The 24,222-nt window shown below is 36.3% G+C and overlaps 2 protein-coding genes across 2 annotated transcripts in view; both read left to right on the top strand.

Moving 5' to 3' along the window:
* The window catches only part of ubr3 (ubiquitin protein ligase E3 component n-recognin 3), a 58,564-nt gene extending 50,815 nt beyond the window's left edge, over nucleotides 1–7,749 (top strand). Inside the window, exons 33-38 of the mRNA XM_016559116.1 lie at nucleotides 135–242; nucleotides 2,265–2,390; nucleotides 2,504–2,680; nucleotides 3,354–3,563; nucleotides 3,652–3,791; nucleotides 5,597–7,749. Coding sequence (XP_016414602.1) covers nucleotides 135–242; nucleotides 2,265–2,390; nucleotides 2,504–2,680; nucleotides 3,354–3,563; nucleotides 3,652–3,791; nucleotides 5,597–5,714 — 879 coding nt within the window. The 3' untranslated portion in view covers nucleotides 5,715–7,749. The remainder of the gene's footprint in view (nucleotides 1–134; nucleotides 243–2,264; nucleotides 2,391–2,503; nucleotides 2,681–3,353; nucleotides 3,564–3,651; nucleotides 3,792–5,596) is intronic.
* Nucleotides 7,750–11,021: 3,272 nt separating this feature from the next.
* The window catches only part of myo3b (myosin IIIB), a 157,112-nt gene continuing 143,911 nt past the window's right edge, over nucleotides 11,022–24,222 (top strand). Inside the window, exons 1-9 of the mRNA XM_016559089.1 lie at nucleotides 11,022–11,079; nucleotides 11,339–11,375; nucleotides 11,999–12,061; nucleotides 19,242–19,425; nucleotides 19,802–19,822; nucleotides 20,287–20,421; nucleotides 21,952–22,056; nucleotides 22,302–22,401; nucleotides 23,983–24,059. Of these exons, the coding sequence (XP_016414575.1) occupies nucleotides 11,073–11,079; nucleotides 11,339–11,375; nucleotides 11,999–12,061; nucleotides 19,242–19,425; nucleotides 19,802–19,822; nucleotides 20,287–20,421; nucleotides 21,952–22,056; nucleotides 22,302–22,401; nucleotides 23,983–24,059 (729 nt within the window). The 5' untranslated portion in view covers nucleotides 11,022–11,072. The remainder of the gene's footprint in view (nucleotides 11,080–11,338; nucleotides 11,376–11,998; nucleotides 12,062–19,241; nucleotides 19,426–19,801; nucleotides 19,823–20,286; nucleotides 20,422–21,951; nucleotides 22,057–22,301; nucleotides 22,402–23,982; nucleotides 24,060–24,222) is intronic.

Here is a 24,222-nt window from a genome sequence, read left to right as displayed (position 1 = left end):
CACTTAAAGTTACTGTATTTCAAAGCCTAAGTTGGATTCAAAATTCAGTCCAGTTGGTAGAATAACCGTGATTACAGTCTGAAGGGAGAAATGTAAAACACTGCTTGCTTTAATTCATGTTGTTTCACACGCAGAACACGCCAAACTCTGACAAATCATGGGAGTCGCTCCTGGGTCACATGATCTCTGAGCTGACGAAGGCCAAAGATGTGTATGACACCAACTCTGAGGAAACACTTGTGGTGAGTCATGATCTCCAATGTCACATAGACCACAGCACAACAGAACAGTGCTGTAACTTAGTAACATACAGCTGTTCCCTCAACACAGTGCAACACCCCTTTCAAACAGTGTCGCGTTCCGAACGTTGTTTAAGTGACATATACCGGTATTGCGGTATTTGCAAAATTCATATCATAACAAAAATAAAAACCGGTATTCGGTATGAACCGGTATACCGCCCAGCACTACTGTAACACCATAATATCGTAATCTTTCCTGCAGTTTAGCAGTTATTATTGAAGTACATTGCAATAATGAGTTGATCTAACAAACCATGCTAATCATTTGATTGCTTTTTAATGACTAATCTTACAAATAACATTTATTGGACAAAAATTGATTGTTGATGTTGAATTCAACATAGTAGTAACCATGAGAATATATATATATATCACTAATTTATTAATTTTTTAAGTGAAGAAAAGTATGTAGTCAAGTATCTAAGGGACCCATTGTTGAACTTGTCTTGCAAATATCTCATGAAACCAAACATATTTTCACTTCACTTCACTTCTACATCTTTTCAAGTAGTAGAGAAAGAAAGTAGAGAAATATTTTATTGTGCAGGTAGTCAGATCTTTATTTATTTTATTTCATATTCAATTGTCATCTCAAATCAGGATGCATTACAGTAAAACAATTTACTTGGAACATTTTACAAATCTAAAATAAAACATTAAATTAGTTTAGTTTATGTGCAAGGACTATTTATGGTAAACTCTACTGTTCAAAAGTTTGGGGTCGGTAAGATAAAAATCTTATTATTGTCTCTTATGCTCACCAAGGCTGCATTTATCTGATCACAGGGATTAAAGTTCCGTCGCTACGACGGATTTCCGTCAGTTCATAAAGACAGTCACTTGCTTCATTCCTGAATGATTCAGCCGTTCGAACGAATCAATTGAATGAATGATTCAGTGATGAAATCAGTGACTTGACTGCTCTTAAACTGGGTGTGTGACAGGTATGGCTGAGGAATGGGGTTTGGTCGAAGAAAAATTAAGTTAAAATATATTTTTTTTGCTTTAACACCTGCAATAAAATAATAAGTAGAAATAAGACAAATAAGTTACCAATCATATGAAATTAGTATTAATTTGTACTACAGAGGTGGCACAGAAGAACACAAAAGTGGCTTGCATTTTCAGACGTTTAATGAGGCTCAGAGGTGGCATGAGTGCAATTAAATTCATAAATTCATGTGGAGATTAATGTTTTAAATATAACATTTTGAATACAGAAATATGATTCAAATAACTGAAATTATACGCTAAAAATGAAACTAAATCCGCCAGCAGGTGGCGGCAAGTCACTGATTTTATCACTGAATCATTCATTCAATTGATTCATTCGAACAACTGAATCATTCAGGAATGAAGCAAGTGACTGTCTGTATGAACTGACGGAAATCCTTCGTAGCGACGGAACTTTAATCCCTGTGATCAAACATACAGTAAAAATAGTAATTTTGTGAAATGTTATTACGATTTAAAGTGAATGTTTTCTATTTTTAATATATGTTAAAATGTAATATATTCTTGTGATGGAAAGCATCATTACTTCTCTTTTTTTTTTTTTTTTACTCCATAATATTTTTGTGGAAATTGTTTTTCTGATTTTTATTTTATATTTTATTTTATTTTATTTATTAAGATTATTTTTTGATAAACTGCAACGTTTATTCTAAAAAAATGTGTAACAGTGTGCAAGTGCAGTTACTTTTGATCAGATAAATGCATTCTTGTTGAATAAAAGTATTAATTTCTTAAAAAAACTAAAACAAATGACTTTTATGTCAAATACTTCAAGTTTAGTGACAACCAGCCAAAGAAGAGTCATTCTCTATTGCAGAGGAATCAGCAGCTCCCTGTTATTTGAGTCTGAAGCTTGTTCTGATCTCTGAGGCCTGCTGTCAGAGGACTGTTTATCAGGGCTTTACCAGCAGGGAATGAGCTGTTTTTAATGATGTCTTCTCTCTGTAGTTGAGCTCCAGTGTGTGGTCTCCTCAGTCCATTGAGTTCAGCCTACAGCAGTTCTGTCTGCCCTTCCTGAGACTGTCCTGTTTACTGCAGCACCACCTGTATGGAGACGGCTTACCCGGCTGCCTGGTACACACACACTTAATCTGCTGTCTGCTGTTTTTATCTAAAGCTAGTTTCAAATACTATAACCCACTAATACTACAGCCCGGTTACTAACTGCCGGGTGTCTGTGGTCACAGGTGGAGGAGGAGTTCTCTCTGCTGGCCGGGTGTCTGGGTTTGTCTGGTTCTGTTCAGTCCAGTGGAGCCTCGAGCAGTGCAGCGTGTCTGGAGTGGAACCTCAATGCTATCGATCTGATCAGTCAGTGGTGTTCAGAAGTCATCGCTCTGTCCGATACTCCCACCCAGCAGTCTGTGGTCAGTGTTTGTGTCTCCTAGGTCATGTTTCTTTGCACCCTGTTCTATTTGAAGTGTTGCTAACACCAGTGATTTAATTAGTTGTATTTAATACTGTTAACCACTGTGACCTATAACCAAGCATGACCTGTGTCAATAAGCATCACATTTGATATTTAGTATACAACATTGTAGAGCAGGGTTTGAACCAATCAGATGTCATGCTGCAAAACAACAAAGACACTAAGCTGCAAAATATCTTGGATTTTGTCACAGTCGTGGCTGATTAGGACAAGACTTTGACTAATGTTAAAAAGATTAGATTCAAGTTGGGTGGATGTTTTGCACTACCATTTTTATTTTTTCACCATGTTAATATTTTTGATTAAAGATTATCATTCCATAAAAAACAGAACGGTTATTTTAATTTCATGGTAACTTTAATATGGAGAGTGAAATACAAGATGTGTAGTTTGATTCCCTAGAAAAATGTACATTAAAAACTGAAACATTTGTCAGGTTTGAGCATTTTGACCAGGCTGACACAGCAACATCTTCCAGTGGAAGATGGACAGAAATTAGATATTGCACCTTCACATTTTTTATAAGATGTTAAAAAGCAAAAAGATTGCTTTGACTGACAGTGAAAGGAAATTTAATCAGACATCTGAGTGATTTTCTTGCATCTCTTCAGTCTCTATTAGGTCAGGATCTGCAGTGGGCCGCACCTCGTCTCCTGCACCTGCCAGACAATTACAACACCATCTTCCAGTACTACCACAGGAAATCCTGCACCAGCTGCGGCAAGACCCCCAAAGACCCTGCGCTGTGCCTGGTGTGCGGCGCGTTTGTCTGTCTGAAGGGTCACTGCTGTAAACAGCAGGGCGTCTGTGAGTGTGTGCTGGTGAGTGTGTAGCAAACGCTGCAAGTTTCAGTTTGAATGATCTGTACGACTGATTATAATCAGGATTATAATGATTTTTAATCCAAAGCACTCTCAGCACTGCGGAGCAGCGACCGGTATCTTCCTCCTGATTAACGCCTCGGTCATCATTATCATCCGAGGCCATCGCTTCTGTCTGTGGGGGTCTGTATATCTGGACGCTCATGGAGAGGAGGACAGAGACCTACGGTAAACCTCTCGCTGCTCTATTCTGCAGCTATTCTGAGGGTCCCAGTAGCCAGGGCAGAAATGAGCTTTTCCATTAAGGGGTGATGCTTGTAAGGGCAGTTTTTATAATTGCTTTATTACACGGCTCTGTGGAATACTTGATTCTGATTGGTCAGTCGCAACAGTCCGAGGTATGCTATCCCTCGATAACAACCGGTAAAAGCTAATAACACAGGCTCATCCGGGTAACAGCAGTCGGCGCTGTACTCTTGCTTGAACTATTTTTTCTTGGTGGAAGCTTTGCGTTTGTTTAGCTAATAAAATATTAAAACTCGATTCAAAATGGTGTACAATTATTTAATTATGTCATCCTGGTATCGCGGACTCGCTCTCGTTTCATACAAACGCAGCTGCTGCCATTTTGCTACGATTGTTTTGTACGCTGTAATGGATTATAAGAGAACTAACAAACTGGTAAGGTTTTAAAACATTTTCGTCTTAATTCTTTTATTGCCTTAATTATTTTTGTGGTGAAATGTTGTGTAATAAGTGGTTTGACTGCACCGTTTTCCTTAAATGTCCGTCTAGTTTGAATTTGCCGCTTGCTCGCAACTGCTGTCTTCACGGAAGCTTTGCGTTCAAATATTTAAACTCAAATCAATATTTCGCGTCTAGTTATTTACTTATGTAGCAAGTAGCCATGTAATAAGCGGGATAATGTACATCCAGCCTGTTGTTATCTCAGAATAAACCCCTTCAGGCTAATACAATTTATTCTGAACAGGCACACGTTATTATAAAAAAAAAAAAAAAAGCTTGTTACATGTTAGGGCTGCATTTTTATGACATTATTGTCTGTTATTACTCTTGATGTTGTAGTAATGATTTCTAATGTTGATTATACTAGAGTACATATTGCTTTACGCCGAATTGCCGCTATTTGAAAGTGAAAGTAAAATGCGCACGCAGCTTTTACAAGCTATTTAAAAGCGAAGGAAAGCGAGAAAAAGAGGGAACGCCCCCACGGTGATACCGGTATTATCGGTGTTGTCACACGTCGATTAACCGGTGGGAAAATTTCCTCACCGTCACAACCCTAGAGTACATAATAGAATACATAAACATTTTTGTGTTTGGGGAAACATCATGTCACATTCGGCTACACGGACAAAACAAGCTGAGAACCGTTTATGAATTCATTTTTATTGCTTTTTTATGCATTCAAAAATCAAGGCCAAATTGGTTATCTTAGTAGCGTGAAAAACACAATGGTTATTCAAGACTAGGAATAAATTATATACAGAAAGCTTGCAAAGAATGTCCGCTATCACTGAAGCAGCCAATGATTTGAGTTCTGCGCTCTTGCAAAAAAATCCTGTTACAGACATCGAAGCTGTTAACTTTGTTTGTGAAGAATTCACGAGAGTGCAGAATTCGGTCAAACGGTTTTTTTCACAGTTGACTAAACGCCTCCGATTGGCCATTACTTCATAACTCAACAGAAACACGTGATTGGTTATAATGCTCAATGCTGCAAAAAATGCATAAAAAGAAATCTGCTGCAATGTGAGCCGATTTAAATGTACTGCCGAAAAATCAGCATTTTCAGATCAAGTTTTTAATTCATGTTGACATTATCTTACTCGTGACATCCGTGTTCCCTTATCTTAAAATTGGGGGACGTTTTTGTTCATTTTTGTGGCGTACTTTCCCTGCTTAGTAGTCATTTATTTGTGGATTTAAGTTTATTTGCCTGTTCATTTCTTTTATAGAGAAAATTGTTTTCATTTCCTGCTGTAAGCTCTTGTTTTTTTTCTGTTCCATAGTCGAGGAAAGCCTCTGTATTTATGTGAGGAGAGATACCGCGTTCTGGAGCAGCAGTGGGTCTCGCACACCTTCGACCATATCAACAAGCGCTGGGGTCCCCATTACAATGGACTTTAACAGTACAGCCCATAACCTGGAGAGGACAGGTCACATGATGCCAGTGCCAGCCTCTGTGACATCCTCTGATGATTTCTATCGTGTAATATAAAGAAAACCTGCATTGAGTTGGCCACAGCCTGGGTTCATGTGAAGTTTAGTGTACAATCAAGCCTATTGACTAACAGCGTGTGTGTGTGCGCGTGAGTGTGTTCAAAAGTGATTTTCCGTGTGGATTTATAGGGAGAGAATTTTGTTTTGTCCCAGCAAGCTCAAAGTGAAAGCACACTGAGTGAATCTGTGTCTAGTCTGTTGGACGCACAAGTGGAATAATACTCCGGTTCTGTAATGTTTGGAAAACTGAAATAGATTTTGAGGAGAGAGATTCTTGAGGAAAAAAAACAAAAAACAATTTTGACCAATGTTAAACAAATCATGTATAGATATCAGAATTAATATCAAAACCTTGAATGCTAAAGGTACCGAGACTCTCAACATATCCACCCACCACCACATCATGCTATTTGAGCTGAAACACATCTCATAAGACTAACTGTGGGGTCTAAAGCAGGGTATGAGACGAAATATCAACCGATTAGAGCTAAAGTGAGATTTCTCTCTGACTCGAGGTGTAGTTGCTGTCATCCTCAGGAATTTTATTTTATAATTTCTTTTTTTGTTTTTGTTTGTTTGTTTTGTTTTGCTGGTCTCAGATAAAAGATTTTAATATTTAAGAAGTGCTGCTATTCATTGTTTGAATAAAGTAAATTATACCTTTGAAAAAAATATATATATATTTTTACAATTTTCGTTTTTTTTTTTTCTTTTCTTCTAATGAAGGCTCTGTTTTTGATGGTGGTTGGGTGGTCTGTTTAGTTTATTATTAAAATATTCCCCTGCAACCTTGTAGCACATTATATTTAATGGCTAGAGACAGAGCTAGTCTTTATATAATGATCGGTGGCCCTTTCCCTGAGATAAAGGTCATAAAGGTCAACTAAAAAGATATAAAACTTAATTAAAAAAAAAAGTGTTTTTGTTTTTTTTTCCATTAAGAAAATGAAGTTGGTTTTAGAATAAAGATGATTTGTATCATTTTCACCACCAACACAATTTGCCCCAAATTCTTATTACTGCAAACCATCTTAATGTGTTTTTCCCCTCAGTAGGTTCCTTTTTTTGTTTTTTTACTGTAAAGAGTGGGCAGATGTTTAATTTGTCTGGAAAATAATGCAATACAATTATGGTTCTAAAAATCTGCTTTTTTATTATTGCAAAATATAATTTCTTCTTTCTTTTGGTTAAGGGTGAAATAGTGATCTGTGAATATTGACAGATTTCCTGAGATTCTCCGAACTATAGCCAAACTTATCTTGCCACACACCCACCAAGTCAGTTGTCACTCAAAGTTTTGATTGTCTTTCCCATATTCTAATTAAATGATACTTTCTGGACTGGTGTCCGATGGTCCATAGGGGGCAGTGTTTGCCATTACACTGAGCTCTGGTTCAGAGAGTCTCATCATACAGATTCTCAGAGCCATTTGATGGCTGGTCTGTTGGTAGCAATTGGCCGCCGGAGTCCAATTTCTCCTCCTCTAGGATTTTGCAGGTAGTGAAGTTTTCTGTTGTTTAAATACATTATTATTTGTGTTGTTGTGATATTTTGATGCACACACCATTCAATATCTTGAATTCCTGATCTGAAGTGTTCCTGAGAAAAGGGGTTGTCACTTTGTTCTACATCTTTGAACTCGGCCAGATGGTGTATAGATCCTTTATGAAAAAGAATCAGACCAAAAAAAAGGAAAAGAAAAGATCCGTTTTAATGTTATCAAAAAGTAAAAAAAAAAAAAAAAAAAAAGAGGGGAAAAAAAGAAGAAACTTTACTAGAAAGGTACTTTACACAAATATACATTTAGCGAAGGCTAGTTTTCCAGTCCCATAAATGTGGTGTTCCTCAAAGCTCTGTCCTCGGACCATCATTGATTGTGTAATCTGTAACTGTGGAGAGGGCATTATGTATGCACAAGTTAATTATTTGAAAATGCATTAAACTGGATCACATCAAATTGAATATTGTACCCCAGTGCAGTGATGGACATGTATGGTATGGCACACAATTTATTTATTTTATGCAGCTCCTATGTTACCAAGTGGTTTAATTTTAGTACTCCCTCTTTTCATCCTTGTCCCCTTAAAAATTAAGATCAAGCTTCACTTTAACATAAAATGACCCCAGTCTAAACCTTACAGTGATTTGCCTTGCGTGACCACATTGAGAGTTCTTGGAGAAAAAAAAAAAGGAAAAAATTGTCTCATCCTATTTGATTTAATTGTATATAGAAATGTAATACACAAATTCATTTTCCCGTCTGATGTTTTGTATGTCTATTTTGGTTGTGCGTCACAATCAAAATAATGACATCAGTGGAGCCATTGTAATAATAATATTAAGTGCTATTATAGTGATACATGCAACATCCGGCTATATTGAGGGCATTTTGCCTTTTGTTTGTTTCTTACTGAAGACAGACGCACCCCCAACACAACACGCACATATACACATATTCAGACACTTAAGCACTGATTTAAAGAAGAAAAAAAAAAAAAAAGCATGTTTGATTTGTATTGATCAGTTTGATTGGTAAGTATTGATTATCATTGCCGCAATAATGCCATGCTGGAGGGAGGATGTTTTCAGTGCACTTGAAGTTTGCTTCTTTTCTTTATTTTGTCTTGATTTCTTGCATGCTGCTGTTTTTGTTTTTTCTTTGAGTTCTTTTCTCTCCTTCCCCACTTTGTATAGACAGACAGTTGTGCTAAGTGTGATGGGTAGATAATGCTGGTGTGTTCTCCTGCGGTGAATGCTTGTCAGGCAGGCAGTAATACAGTACATTACTGTAGGTGCTGATTCAGACTTTATGATGTCATCTCAGAAAGGGTGACTTTTAATGACATTTAATGCAAAATGTAACATATGTGAATAAAATACACAGATGCTCTGATATGCCTGTGTGTTTTTGTTCTGCCCCCCTCCCCCCCCTCATTTGTCCAAACATTTAATCCAGAAATGTTGTTACATTTGTACAATCCACATATTGAAATAAAAATTTGCACTCACCAGCTGCCAGCTGGTTATGCAAACATGTTTATTAAGATATTAAATCAAATTAATTTATTTAGTTAGTAACACTTTCAATTAGGGAACACTTATTAGCATGCATATTTGCATGATTGGCTGATTATTAGTACTTATCATGCAGAATAAGGCATTGAAATATGTGCTTTATATGTTCTAGATCCCTAATTTGACCCCATACCTAAACATAACCACTACAATTCTTACTATTAATAAGCAAATTATGAGTTTATTGAGGGAAAACTATTATATTTATAATTAATAGTGAACATGAGTTCACTAATCTAAAGTTTTACTATTTATTCATTCATTCATACACACCACTAGGCGGTTAAATATATAAATATGCAATTATTTTCCGGGAAACGCAGAGGAAGTAGTTCCAGGTCTGTCGACCATATTACATGTCCATATCACTTCGCCAAATTATTTCAAGTTCCATACCTTACAGCCTACAGTCGATGAGCCAAAATTCACAAAGCAGCAAACAAACGAATGAATGACAAACAATTTACATGTTTTTCTTTAACTATATATGGATAATAAAATGCTTTCTCCTGCTCTCGCTTTCATGCACACTTCTTGACAGCGCCGCGCTACCCTGCCATCGACTTTATAGATTAAATAGTTTGCAAGAATCGTAACTGAAAAGCTGAGGGGGTAACGTCGCTGTTTTTGATGCAGTTAAACTTACAGATTCGCTATTAGTACAGACGCTACAGTTTAGAGACGCACAGGTAGGCTAATTCACACACGCTTAATGTCTCTCTGTCTCTCTCATACCTGCATACCAACGGCTCAAGTCTATATATATGTAGGCAATATGTTTTTAGTTGTGGTAACAGTGATTTAATATAATAAGTGGAATAATTGACTCCGGTCCATCGAATTATTGAAAAACGCTTGGCGTCGAGGGCATTTGCATTATGCATTATTAATATGCCTAGGCTATATATTACCATTCAGAAATGTTTTGTCAGTGTAAAGAAATTAATACTTTTATTAAGCGAGAGTACAACAACAGTGTAGGGACACTGTTTATTTATTTTATTTAAATATACAGACACTGACAGCATGGTGTTTTATTTATATAAATGGAGCATTTAGGTAGATGTAAAAAAAAAATAGGCAAATTTAAACATTATTAATTATAGTTTCAGAGTTCAAGTTGTGGCGATACATATCATGCATTTATTTTAATATCATTGTCTAAATGTGAGCTGTGTGTCATTTGCAGACGCTGTCATTGAATTTCTCTTGTTATATTGCTTGGATGTTAAAATTGCTAATCTGCGAGTATAGCAGCAGTTCATTTTGCTGAAGTCTGGTAACTGACCGCATCATATTAATGAGAGTCTCGTCTTTTCTCATGAGGGTTCTTTGTGGCCACTAGAGGCTCAGTTTATCTAGGCCGAGAGAGAACATAATGACCCTTTCTGTACCAATGAGTTACAGCAGATAATATGAATTCTGCAAACGTTAACACAGAACATATCAATCTGTTTTCTGATTTATTGTTTGTTAAAGCCAAACACATTCACAACCGTGTTATAATTGATCAGACAACAGACACGGCATTAGATTCGCTGCATTAGACTCAGCGTTTGCTAAACGAGTGCACCATTCATCTGTCTAATGGCTCAATCTTCAATGATGTTGTGCTGCGGCCCAGAAACCAAACCCTGTAAACATGTTTGTGCACTGAATGGAAAGTGGGTTGGCAACACAATAGCTGCCTGGATGACACACTGACCAATACACCGCCTACATTGTGCATGACATCGTAGCGTATTAGCTTAGCAAGCTGTATTTGTTTGGATGGTTGCAGTTTCTGTTTATGCAGGTTTTATCGAAAAATGTTTTGTAATGGATGCTGTGAATATTTTGATGCCGCATGCATTCCAGCAACTACCGTAGGTATTATTATCATCTGAAATAGGTTGTTATTTGTTATTTTTAAGGACCATTAAGTTTTGCATTTTGACCTTCCTTTTTAAAGTCCGTCTTCACAAATTCTGCATTGCATTTAAAATGATTGCCTTTCGTATGGTTTAACCCATCATCCAGCTGTTTGTAAGTGTTAAATTGCACCCGTGCTTGTTGCTAGGACTGATCATGTGTGCACACTGCTTCCTCTCTGAAGCGCTCACACAGGAACTTATCAAATTCTAGTGAATTATTAACCTCAGGACAGCTAGGAAGGTTTGAAAATCACTTCGGATATGTCAGAAACCGGCTATGGCAGGTAGGTCTTCTCTAGATGTTTGTTTTAACTGGTTGAAAAAAGAAATTAGAATGTCAAAAAAAGCCATTAGTGCAGTTCAAGGCCACAAAGAAACACAGGTGGACATGATTACAGGTGATGTGCTGAGGGATCCTGGGTGCTGCGATAGGTTATTTGATAATCCACAGAACAGCATCTACACCGCTTGAGTATAGTGTACGCTTACAATTAGAACGAACAGCTCTGTTATTTTTAGTATGATTCTTTAATATTCTTACAGGAAATGCCAATGGAAGAACCAATGCGGTCCAAAGCAGGTAAGAAACATCATCTTGAGCATTTTAGAGAAATCTTTTTTTCATTGATTTCAAGACAACTTAAATGGAAAAGTGAGTTTACTTTAGTTTATTAGGATATATAAATATGATTTATTGGGAAGTATAAATCATATTCAAGCATAAAAAACAACAACAACAAAAGTATCTGGACACTTTATTGACATGAAGTGTTATATATAAAGTCAGTTAACCACACTGAGACATTTGTAGGTGTCCAAATATTTTTGGGGGGCCACTGAATTTTTTAGCAGCATCACGACATATTCCCAAACTGACATGTTCTTTGATTAAAATACATTATTTCTCCTATATTGGCTCAGCCTGACAAAATTTTGTTTAATCTCATATTGATTTAAATAGAAATGGCTCTTGACTGACATGATGCATATAATTTGATCTGTGTGTCAAGGGCTGTATTGATAATGAGTGTTTTTAGGAGTGTAATGTATGGTCTAATGAGTATATATCCATTTAAAGCTCATGATAGATGTGTGTGTGTAGTTTCTCAGGGTGCTAACTAACCCTGAGAGGTGTGTGTGTGTGTGTGTGTGTGTGTGTGTGTGTGTGTGTGTGTGTGTTTGTTTTACTCACTCTGTGCCCAGAGGGCTGGATAACTCTGAGGAGATACAGAGGACAGAGTTTTATCATCTCCATGGCAGGATATGGTGAGAGAGAGAGAGATGTGGTGTTTCTTCACTGTGGTGATGTTGAATATGCATCACACACCGCTGAAGAACATGCATCTCTGCACTGCAGACTCAGAAACATGCATGCCAGTGGTTGCATCCAATTCGCTGCTTTGCTTTGGCATCTAATCATGTCTAGCTAGCGTCATCCCAAAAAATCAAGAGATGCTTTCTTGCACTAATTTTGATCCTGAATTTAGTCATAATTAAAGAGTACCCTGCTAAAGCAAAATAAAATTAGCAGCTTAAGTTTCTAGTGATATTTGTCTGGATGTGATGGAGTTTCGCATACTGCAAACACAAAGAAAGAAATGTATTTATGTATTTATTGTTTTTATATTATAATATACAGTATATATATTTATATATGATTTATTATTGGCTAAAGCTACTCAAAGTATCAAGCAAGTATTCAGCCAGTGAAATCAAAGCAATTTTAACCATTAAAATGTATTAATTTAGATATTTATTCCATTAAATTTTACATTTCTATTTCAAATAAATACTGTTCTTGTGAACTATATAATTATCAAACAATCCTAAAAAAACCTAAAATATTAAACAACTGTTTCCAACACTGATAATAATCAAAAATGTTTGCTGAGCAGCAAATCAGCATATTATTATGATTTCTGAAGGATCATGTGACACTGAAGACTGGAGTAATGATGCTGAATATTCAGCTTTGATCACAGGAATAAATTACATTTTAAAACATATTACAGTAGAAAACAGTTATTTTCAATTGAAATAATATTTCACAATATTACTGTTCTTACTGTGTTTGTGAGCAAATAAATGCATATCAATGCTGAGCCTAAGAAACTTCTTTAAAAAAACAAAACGACCTTAAAGTTTTGAACAGTAGTGAGCTACACCAGTTGTAATTCTGTGTTTACTGTAGGTATTGTAGTTGTATTCTAAGGGCTCGTTCACACCAACTTCATAGCCAGTAAAGTTGTGATGGCTCATGTGCGCTTTTGCTCTCAGTTAGTACGGATCGATCTGTCAGAGGTCATACAGAAATTGAGGTCATGCTTGTAAATCCAGCGTTTACTGGTGGACGGCGCAGTCGGTCACGTTCCCGTAACAGGATTAGAGTGGACAGGGCTGTGCACCTTTGCCCTGAATGAAGTCAGGCCTGTGTGTGAGAGGGGAGCTTGGAAATGAGATTATGTTGTAAGACCTTCTTTCTCTCTGCCTGTGCTGCCAACTCTCATTTCACTCACACGCTCACCTGACCAGTTCTGCCACGCTTCTCTAGAAACCATCACTGTCTGTTCATTTCTCGGTGTTGTGTTGTTGTTGTGTTGCGGTGATAATGTAAACTCATCAGCCTCTGTGTGTGGTGTCTGCTTTCCTCTGCCACAGGCCCCACACTGAGAGAGAGCGTCAGGCCGTTGTCATGTGGTTGCTAAGGTGTTCTTAGTGAGTGTTTTTTGTGTACTAGTTATGCAGTTGCTAGGGAATCCTAGGTGGTTCCTATGGTATTCTAGAAGAGTAATCAACTTCTGGCTATTTTGAAAATATCTTTAAACTAAACTAAAATTTATTGCGGGAAGTTAACCTTGTAAAGAATTTTCAAAACAACCCAATAGCTGGGTTTGTCCCTTTTTAACCCAGCATTTTTTAGAGTGTAGGCTTTTTATAATACATTGACTTTTTAGGCTGTGTATTGTGAATACAGAATATGATCTGTGTGTATTTGGACAGATGTTGAACTGACACGTGCTCTAGCAGAGAATGAGAGGCAGCTATTGTACTTGGCTGTTGTTTTCACTCAGGTCCTGCTTCATTGGTCTCCTGTTCCCATGAGAATATGAGCCGTAGCAACACACTCTGTGTTTATGACTGCAGAGACGCCGTGTCGTAGCATTACCACCTCAGGCTAACACGCAAAGAGCTTGCATTTTTACTGGAACTAACATCTCTTTCTATTTGTACATTTAAACACGTTTATGTTTGTGTTTTCTGTGCCTATGAAGGTTTAAATCCTGTTCGTATATTTCTGGACCTGTCTGAGGGAGCTTTATATTAACAGTGAAAAGGTTATTTATTCTGTCTCATAGTTGATGGCATTCAACTCATAATAGTTATTAACACTCTTTCTATATTAAAATGATCAGGTATTATCATGAATGGACTCCAGAAGTCATCACATGTTACCTGTGAACGCATAATCTGTGAATGTAATTGCTTCATATCAAAAAGTTATGGGAGTCGTCCGAGTCACATGACCGACACAATTCATAAACAGTGTCCTCCTCCTTCCTGTGTGCGCTACCTATTAGTGTTTGCATAACTCAATGTCTTCCATATGAAGCTCTTTTATGACTAATTCCATCTGGCTAATGAATATTTAAAACAAGATCATATTACACATTACAACCTGATGAATAATTCAGAGAGGCTGATTAGAATGATTTAGGCTTGTAACATTGACAAAGCCTCACATACATTTCAGCAACTTGTTAGGAAGGTCTATCAAATTGAGGTATGTTCTTTGTCGTTTTTATTATTTCAGATGTATTCACATATGTATTACTCATAATTAAAATATATTATCAAAGTATTCTCATTAAAACTTCTTTCCTACACTTTTGAATCTGTCAGAGTTCCTACAAGAGAAAACTTGTTGGAATTGCTTGTTTTATGATCTTTTGTACTGCATTTGAATATGGTATCTGAGGGGACAATTATGGTTATGTAACAAAGTTTTGCATGATTGTGCACGTGTTAAGGCTGCTGTGTCGTGTAATATTGATATAAACAGAACTGCTGATGGATTTTATTTTTCTTTAGTCTTTGAAAGTTACTGCGTGTGGTGATTAAATATGAAATATAAGTGTTGAGTGCTATACTCTGGAATTTAATGCTCTGAAGTATACTTGAATTAAAATAAGTTGTTAAGCTGTCTGTCCTTGTTGAGGGGGTGGATGCGGGGGTGAGGAAGTGTCAGAGACGGTGAAAGTTAATCTGGAGAAGAGCAGATCAGATGATAGCAGGCAATTCAACTCCACTACAGATGCTCCAGCGACTCAAAACACATTTGGGCAGCATTAATAAACCATCCATGCTGTCTTACAAACAGCAAGTGACTCACATTCCCAGTGCTGAAGACTGCTGTCTGTTCGGTCAAACCTTTTCTAGATAAAACTTCAAAGCAGCATTTAAGGAATTAAGGAATGTGATACTCATTTAGACACTTTAGTGTGTTTCCTGCTGCATTGTAATATGTATATAACAGCACTGGACAAATGTGACCCTGGACCACAAAACCAGTCATAAGGGTATTTTTTTTTCGTTGGCTATTGCTACAAATATACCCCAGCGACTTAAGACTTAAGGTTTTGTGGTCCAGGGTCACAAATTTCAGAATTTAAGAATGTCTTTCTTTCGGTTCATGAGTGTGGATGTGAATTGAACATTTAGCAGGCTGCAGGATGTTGAATTGGAAATTGAAATGAAGTAAATTATACGGAAATTAAATTGGCTGTGGTAAATTAAAGCGCCCTTCCACTATAACATCAAACTTAATTTCTGTCATGACAACTCTCTGAGAGTTTAGCATGGTGATATACATGGCACTGTTAATGTGTTTGTCTCTGCGGAATAGATCTGCTATACGCTGCTCCTGCTGTGCAAGTAACGAAACGTACTACTGCCAATACATCCACAGACATGCTGCTGTGTGCATGTAAGAAATACTGCTGCTGCACATATAACACATATAAAATAATCCCCATACATAACATACATGAAATCACCCCATAGCAGATCTATACAGGTGGAGCTGGGGAAGGAGGAGCGTTTCTGAAACATGCTGCAACTGCTAGATGCAAAAAGAAACCAATCGGCTGTGCCATGTGAATATTAATGTGATTATATCAGATTGAGTTAGAACCTATCGACCTGCGCCATCTAGAGTTTCATGACAGAACTTTTGTGAACATAAGAGACTTTTTTTCAAAAACATAAAAACCCTAATTATTCCAAACTTTTGACAAGAAGTGTTATGAATTAAATAGTTTATATATGCATTGATTATCATGTCATGCATTGATTATTTTGCAGCTCGTTTACTATACCTCAATTCAAATTAATGTCAAATTAAGAAATTAAATTGTGATTTAAAATTTAATATTGAATAGTGCACAACCATGATAGTATTTAAAGCATTAGCATTAAAGTGTAAGCTTGATGTTTCATCTGTTGTACTTGTGTGGCAAATGCATGTTTCTTCCTAAAAATGACATTAGTCAAAATTCAGCTGTGCTCTCTACATTTCCCGAAAATAGATGAGGGGTATGAAATATCCATCTCACACGGCACAGTCAAAGCATCCGTCACTCTAACAGCTCATGCTATCCATAATTCGGTGTGTGCGAGGCTCAGAGCCCCACGGGCAGAACACCATTTACCTTTTCCACTTCAACGTGACCTCAAAATAAACGCTTCCCTCCCTCAGGAGTCTGTATGAGTGGCAAAATTCATCACATGTCTCTGATATATTAGACTCGGTAGAGCCATTATCATTTATTTAAAAAATTTTGTGATGGTGAATATGAAATGCAAGCATGTAAAAAGTATTACCATCTTCCGCAGTGTGTAGGTGTAGGTGCTTCGTGCTTTGGTGTTAGCCTTTTAAAAATAAAAAGATGGGCAGGAGATTATTAAGCAGAACACAATTTAATATTCAGCATTACATGATGATTGATGAGAAAATTATGATGATGAAGTTTCATAATTTAACTTAATGATAACCATAATGTTAATATTGGCACATTGAAAATAAAGAGAAAAAAGTGTGCTAACCCCTGTTGATAGCATCTATCGGCCTAAGCACCTCTGTGCGATGTACTATTTTCTAATCTGTCGTTATGCTTTACCGCTTGCTTGTAATTTACGTTATTACGTTATGCTTGTTATTTGTCATTATGCTTTAAGTCAATATTTTAGCTCTGAATCCATTCCACTGTTGCTGGGAAGCTGGGAATCAGAGCACATTTTGTGCCTCGTTTATCATCACCCCGCAGTGAGGACAGACATCGGTCCCCTGGTATTGCGGTCCCTGTCTGTGGTATCGCTCTCCATACCTCTGTAGATTACGTTCAGGAATGTAATCAGGAAGGAAAGTTTTGGACATCTCGACTCTAAATGATAAATGAGAGAGTAGTAGTCCTGAGGTACATGACAGAGTTAATCTCTGTTAAATCCGATCACGGTGAGCTGATTGTGACTTCTTAGAGTGCAGTGACGGGAAAGTGGTATCTGAATCCATCAACTAATACTCCCACGTGCCAGCGAGACACAGGCAACTCTCTTGCTTAAAAAATAATCATAGACTCTTTTTCTTTTCTTTTACAAAAAATATCACTTTTTTTTGTCCTGGCTGGAGCACTATGATGATCTTTTGTACACCTGAGATTATTAGTGGGTTTCTGAGTGTTTGTCGATGAGGGGATGAGTCAAAGAGAGGTCTTGTTCTCCATGTAAGTACTTAGACTGTTGTGATTGTAGTGTCTTTGTCAACCTGTCTGTCTTAATGACAAACAGAGGTTACATAGCCAGCTTTCATATTCTTGACACTACCAATGCATTTGTGTGACTGAGTACTCAAACTTAAACAAAAACAATGATAACTTATTATTATTATTATTATTATATAAGAATGGTGTACCACAAGGCTCAGTCTTAGGTCCTTTTTTTGTTTGTTGTATATGTGTCCCCCTTTGTGATATATTGCTATTAGGAAATAAAGCTTTAACTCTCTTTCTTATGCAACATAAGACATAAAGACCATAGCAAATGCAGAAAGACTGATACGAAAAAAATAAAAAAACCTGACACCTATTACAGAATATCAGCATTATAGCATGACTTTTGACAGCATGGTTATGTTTACCCTTAACTGTAATTTCCTGAGAAAGAATAGCTGTTTGTTATGCCATCTTGTATTTCTTAAACGTCAAGCCAAAGTCATAATCACAGTGTTGTGATTTATTTTTTATTCCTGTAATTCTTCTTTTAAATCCCGTGTTAAAATTGTGATCTGATGCAACCTATTATCCTGTTTGACATAATGAGACACATTTTAATTAGATTTACAGGTCATAGAGTTCATGTAGGAACATATGAAATAACACAATTATGAATAACATATTATGAAACGACACAAATGGATAACAATTATGTAGTGGCCACAAAAACAAAACTATCTTATATTTCTATAAATCTAATTTAAAGCATTTAGAGGGATAAGTTCAGCCAAAAAAATTTAATTTCTGTCATCATATATACCCTCATGTCATTCCAAAACCTTAATGATTTAGAGAGCACCATAAAAGTTGAATACAAGTTTTATTTCATAAAGTGTATTCCAACTCTTCTGAAGCCATACAGTAGCTTTATGTGAGGAACAGACTGAAAATCTTACCTAAAATCTAACCTCTGATGTTCCTTAAGTGCAATTTTCCTTTTGTGCAGTCATGAATATGTGTATATTAAAATTTGGCGTGTCACATTTTGATGTGTGATATTTCAGTATACATGAATGTTAATGAGATGAGACCTGCTGCAGATGAGAAGTCATGAGAAAGCTGCAGAGGAGATCACCCCTGACTAATGAATTAGTCTTTGTCTCACACATGTGACTTCAGAAGATGCGAAACATTACACAGTTTCTCTATTTTTATGGTCCATTTTTGTTATTTTCAGAGAATGACAGCCACTGGTAAGCTTTCATTTTCATTGTATGGAAAAGACCAGTGAACACTAAATGTGTGAACTACGCTGAATTTTACCTTTTGTGTTCCATGGAAAAAAATATTGTACAGATTTGGAATGACATGAGGGTGAGTAAATGGTGACAGAATTTTCATTTTGTGGTGAACTAATACATTACTGTCATTTCGAGGGCAAAAGCACAGTGCATTTGCGTGACCAATTTACACCGTGGCAAACAATTGTGGATTATTGTAAATGTGGCTACACCTTCTAACAAAATGCTTGATCATGTAGATTCCTATTGGAAAAAATGACTCGAATTCCAATGTGACTTTTGATTAATAGATTTTTTTTAACATCGTGAGAAACATAATTCAACTCAAATTTGTCTTTATGAATTCAATCTATGATTTGAATTACTTGTAATGTTCAGGAGGTCTTTCTATGGACTGTATCCCTACAAGTCAAGCATGATCGGTCTGGAGTCGCTGGCAGATCCATCTTCTGATTGGGACATCATAGAAACAATTGGGAAAGGAACATACGGCAAGGTCTACAAAGTCATCAGTAAGAAAGATGGAAGTCAAGCAGCAGTGAAAGTTTTGGATCCCATTAACGTGAGTCATTGTTGAAGATTTTCTTCAGTTGTGGCATCTCTTCTGTGTTCAGTGTATTGCTAATGTGTCCTCATCCCGATGTGAACGCATCGAAACTATTTTTATTTTTCCCCAGAGAGTCTTAAACCTCGATTTTATAGAGTAGACCCAGTAGATTCAAAAGGGGGGCAGTGTGGCATTGCTATTCAAAAATGAATCTGAAACATGCTGAACATGTACTGTGAATAAAACCTTTGTCTCTGCACTCTAGTCAAGTTTATTTATTCATTTTAGGATTTAAGACTCGTAACAGTATTTTCAATGATTTAGAAACCAAACAAAAACAGAAGAAAAAAAAACATCTTTAAAGGTGTTTCTTCTCCTCTTGTCCTCTCAGAATCCCAGTCACACTAACAGAGTAAGTAGATGTTCTTCCTAAACAGATATTTTCATATTATAGCACTATTGATTTTTGGAAAATTTTTGTTTTATTTTTATGCCTAACCCTGATGTTCCCCATGTAGTGTGATGTCATTAGTGCTGCTTGATCCCCCATAACCCCCTGCTGCACAGTGCATGCATGGCTGCCTTCATTGTACCCATCGAATACCCTGCTGGTCATCATACAAGCACATGCACGAAAGCTTGGGAGCGTTTTTGCATCCTTTACATTGTTATCATCTATTCTGACAAGTTATCTTTGTACTGTATATCACAGCTTTTTTTGAATCCGCAGCAGTTTTCAATCATTTCTAGCTTCAGTTAGGGACAGTCCATGTTGTTAATCACAGAATCTCATAAGAACACCATATCATTACAGACAACAAATGTTTTGTGTACTCGCATATATGATTAATGCAGTTGTGCTAATGGTTGTGTCAGGATGTGGATGAGGAAATTGAAGCGGAGTACAACATCCTGCGCTCGCTGTCCAACCATCCCAATGTGGTGAAGTTCTTTGGCATGTTCTACAAATCAGATGAGCTCTCTGGAGGGCAGCTATGGCTTGTTTTGGAGGTACATTTCTTTACCAGAGCTTGGTTTTGCATTATCCACAGGAAATAGTTGCTAGAAGATTTCCAGGAGAGTGGCATTGTCAAGTGACTGTTAATTAAGTTGCGATGCATCTTTCTGATAATACTGTTTCTGGGTTTAAGCCTCTTAGTTGAGAATATCATCTCAACAGCCAATTGTGAGAACTATTCATTTATATCAACTTTAAGCAAAGCTTCACAGCTTTAAAACTCGATTCATACACAACTGAGATTTAAAGGTTATATCATGATGTTTTGGTGGTATTGCAGCACACAGTGAGTGCATATTAGTACCGTTTGTTGTTTGCTTTTGGGCTCTGAAGGAGCATTTGGACTCGGAAACAGTGATGCTTGACGTCAGACCTCTAACAACTGGATTAGTAACATGTCAAAAATTGCTCTGATGATTTCATTTTGTCAGTTCGATGAATACGATTCAAATTTAGGTCCTGAAAAATGTCTGAAATAGAAGTTATTTACTGAAAATCTTTCATTAGCTACACAAGTACACCGATAAACCCAATGTAAACAAAAGCTATTCAAAGCTATGGAGGAAGGTAAGATTTTCAATGAATAACAATTTATATTTTGAGGTGTTCCTCAGAAAGACTGGCACTGATTAGAGCTGGTCACTGCATGTTTTCACTGCAGTCAAATAAATATGTAGGCCTAAATGTAACATTTGAATTATATAGCTATAAAATTTCCATCCATTTGGATTACACAATTTAAATACACAGAAACCAGCTTTATATATTTATCATCAATGAATCCGATTTGTTTCAGTCTCATACATTTTAACTGACTGAATATTGCTTGTTCCACAGCTAGCCATATTTTAACCATGTTCACACTTTTAACTGAATATATGTGCTTGTTTTCACAATGAAAAGATTCATGCTAATTCCAAGCAATTTGAATAAATTCATTTTGAATATATGATTATGTAGAATTAAACGGATGCAAATAGTAATAAACTATGCCATTATTTATTGATTGATTGGAAATCGTACCTATTTCTTAACATTTTCATGTATGCATGACAAATATGCATCACATTAAGTTCATTAGTTTATTTTAAAGCTGTATAATTAAATGGATGGAAAATGTATATGTAATTTAAATTAATAATACAAATATAAAAATAAAACAAATCCTAAATTTAGGCCTAAATGTTTATTTAAGTCTGTATGCAGCACAGACATTCTTCGAAATATTTTATTCCATGTTCTACGAAAGAAAGTAATAACGTATGTTTGGAATGACATGAAGCTGAATAGAAAATGACAGAATTTTGTTTAGGTGAACTATTTAATATGTATGCATGATATTATGTCTGATATTATTACTGACAATAATAACGCTGAATAAAAATGCTTTGTGGTGTATTTTGTCATTTTATGACTCATAAAAAAGTGCTGGTTGCCCTCTTCTCTGTAATTGCATCTATCGTTCTTTTCTCTCTCCCGTTCCTCATTACTTTCCCTCTCTGTCTGGCATTTCTCTCTGTTAGCTGTGTAATGGAGGTTCAGTAACTGACCTGATAAAGGGTTTGCTGATGAGAGGGAAACGTCTTGAGGAGCCCATCATCTCCTACATCCTGTATGGAGCGCTTCTGGTGAGAGACACACATACACACACACACACACACACACACACACAGACAGACAGACTAAAGTAATCTGCCCACCCCAGCACAGGGAACGCTGTCTCAGCGTTCTGACCGTGCCAGAGTAGTTATTTTGGGCCGTGATAGTGAGGAAAGACAGAGGGTGTCCAGCTGTAGACTTCAGGGGCCAGTCAGAGGCAGTCTGGCCTTCAGGCCCCACTTATCGACTCAAGTTTCTCTTGTTTTATTCTCAGGGTCTCCAGCATCTTCACAACAACAGAATAATCCACCGTGATGTGAAGGGCAACAACATCCTCCTCACCACAGACGGTGGAGTCAAACTGGTGGACTTCGGTAATGGAGAGGAGATTTTTATTATAGAAAGAGGATTTTATTTTGATTTAGAGAGATTTATATGCATTTTCCTTGCCATACAACAATGGTTCCAAAATGGACATTAGCTGATTTTACAGTATTTGATTTGTTGCTGCATGTAGCTTAATGCTAAAATCAATGCTAAAATCAATATGAAGTCTCCAATCCCTTGTGAAAAATAAATACATTTTAACACATGGAAATATGTACTTTAAAAGAGTATACTTTAATAGTTCAATCTGAACTAAATGCACTTTAATTGCAATTATAGTTCAAATGTACATTAAATACGAGCAGAACTTAAGTTCATCTTTGTATGTAATTTCATAATTACTTCTATTGAAATATGTTTAAAGTGGACTGCTGAATTTATGATAAACTAAAATATACTTTTAAAATGTACTTTAATGTAATTTCTACTGAAACGTTTATGTATTAAAATATATTCGTAATTACACGTTTGCAATGAAGTTGCAATTTAGTACATTTAAATATATTAACTTTAAATGTAATATTTTAATAACATTTAAAATATTTAATAACATTTAAACATGTAATACTAAATAACATTTAAAAACGACTCTACATGTGCTTTAGCATGTTAGTTAACATTTCAAAATATGTATACTTTTTTTAAAGCACAACACGATTATTAAAACAATAATTTAAAATGTACTTTAAAGCAAAACTTTTAATTCAAATTGATTGATTACTTTTTAAAAGTGCACTTAAGTGTTTCAAGAAACATAGTAATGAAAGGGTACTCTTGTTAAGCACACTTAAGTGGCTTTTTATTTTATTGATATTAAATTTCTATTTGCAATTTCAGTTTTTTTTTATAAATACTTTTAAGATTTGAAGTACACTACAGGTGCACATTCAGTGTAATTAAGCACACTTCTTTTTCACAAGAGATACCTTATACTTATAAACAATAACTTGTATTGGTCATTTAAGCTGGTTGCTGAACCACTTTAGCTGGTTTTGGCTGTATTTTTTTAGTGCTGAGAATAAAACATGATATATTTATTGCCTCAGTTTACAGGCAATTCATTTGTTGACCATACATGAGATTTAAAATATATTATTTTTATACAGCTACACATCATATATTATTATTGTATGCATAATAAAATGAACAGTATGCTAATACTGTACCGTGGTTCATGAGTTATCAGCAAATTAAATGCTACTAAATTAGAGAGGGGGCTGTGTGGGGCGACTGATTCTTGTCTGCCTGAGGCGTGTTTGTCCCGTGTGCATGTGAGAAAGAAGTGGCTCCCTGCTGGGAAGCAAAATGCCCTCATCACGTAATGCTGATGCATGCCAGCCGCCCGCTCCCTGCCCTAATGTCACGTCAGATTACTTGCCACCTGCTAAATGTCTGAATCCATACAACTGTTATTTGGTCCTACTTGAGAAATAACTGTACAGTTATTGTTGTTTGTTAACACAGATGTTCACAAATTTCAGTAGAAAAACAATCACATTCAATGAAAATAAAGAAAAATAACTGTATTAAGCTGTGATTCTGACATATGAGGTCTTGTTTTCTTGCAGGTGTCTCAGCTCAGCTGACGAGTGCCCGTCTACGCCGAAACACATCCGTGGGAACCCCGTTCTGGATGGCTCCTGAGGTCTGTCCTGTCATAAACATACGACCTTACTCTCTTTATTTCTGCCTTTCAGTCTCTTTCTAGTCGACACCCATCTCTATTTTTGATGAAGTACAAAACATTTTATACTTAAAGGCAGAGTAAGTGATTTCTGGTAGCCAATGTTGACATTTGAAATCACCAA

The sequence above is a fragment of the Sinocyclocheilus rhinocerous genome, unplaced genomic scaffold (genome assembly GCF_001515625.1).
Source record: "Sinocyclocheilus rhinocerous isolate Xijiao unplaced genomic scaffold, SAMN03320098_v1.1 scaffold887, whole genome shotgun sequence".
Taxonomy (NCBI): Eukaryota; Metazoa; Chordata; class Actinopteri; order Cypriniformes; family Cyprinidae; genus Sinocyclocheilus; species Sinocyclocheilus rhinocerous.
The sequence above is the reverse complement of the archived record's forward strand: the minus strand, read 5'-3'. Positions and strand labels throughout refer to the sequence as shown.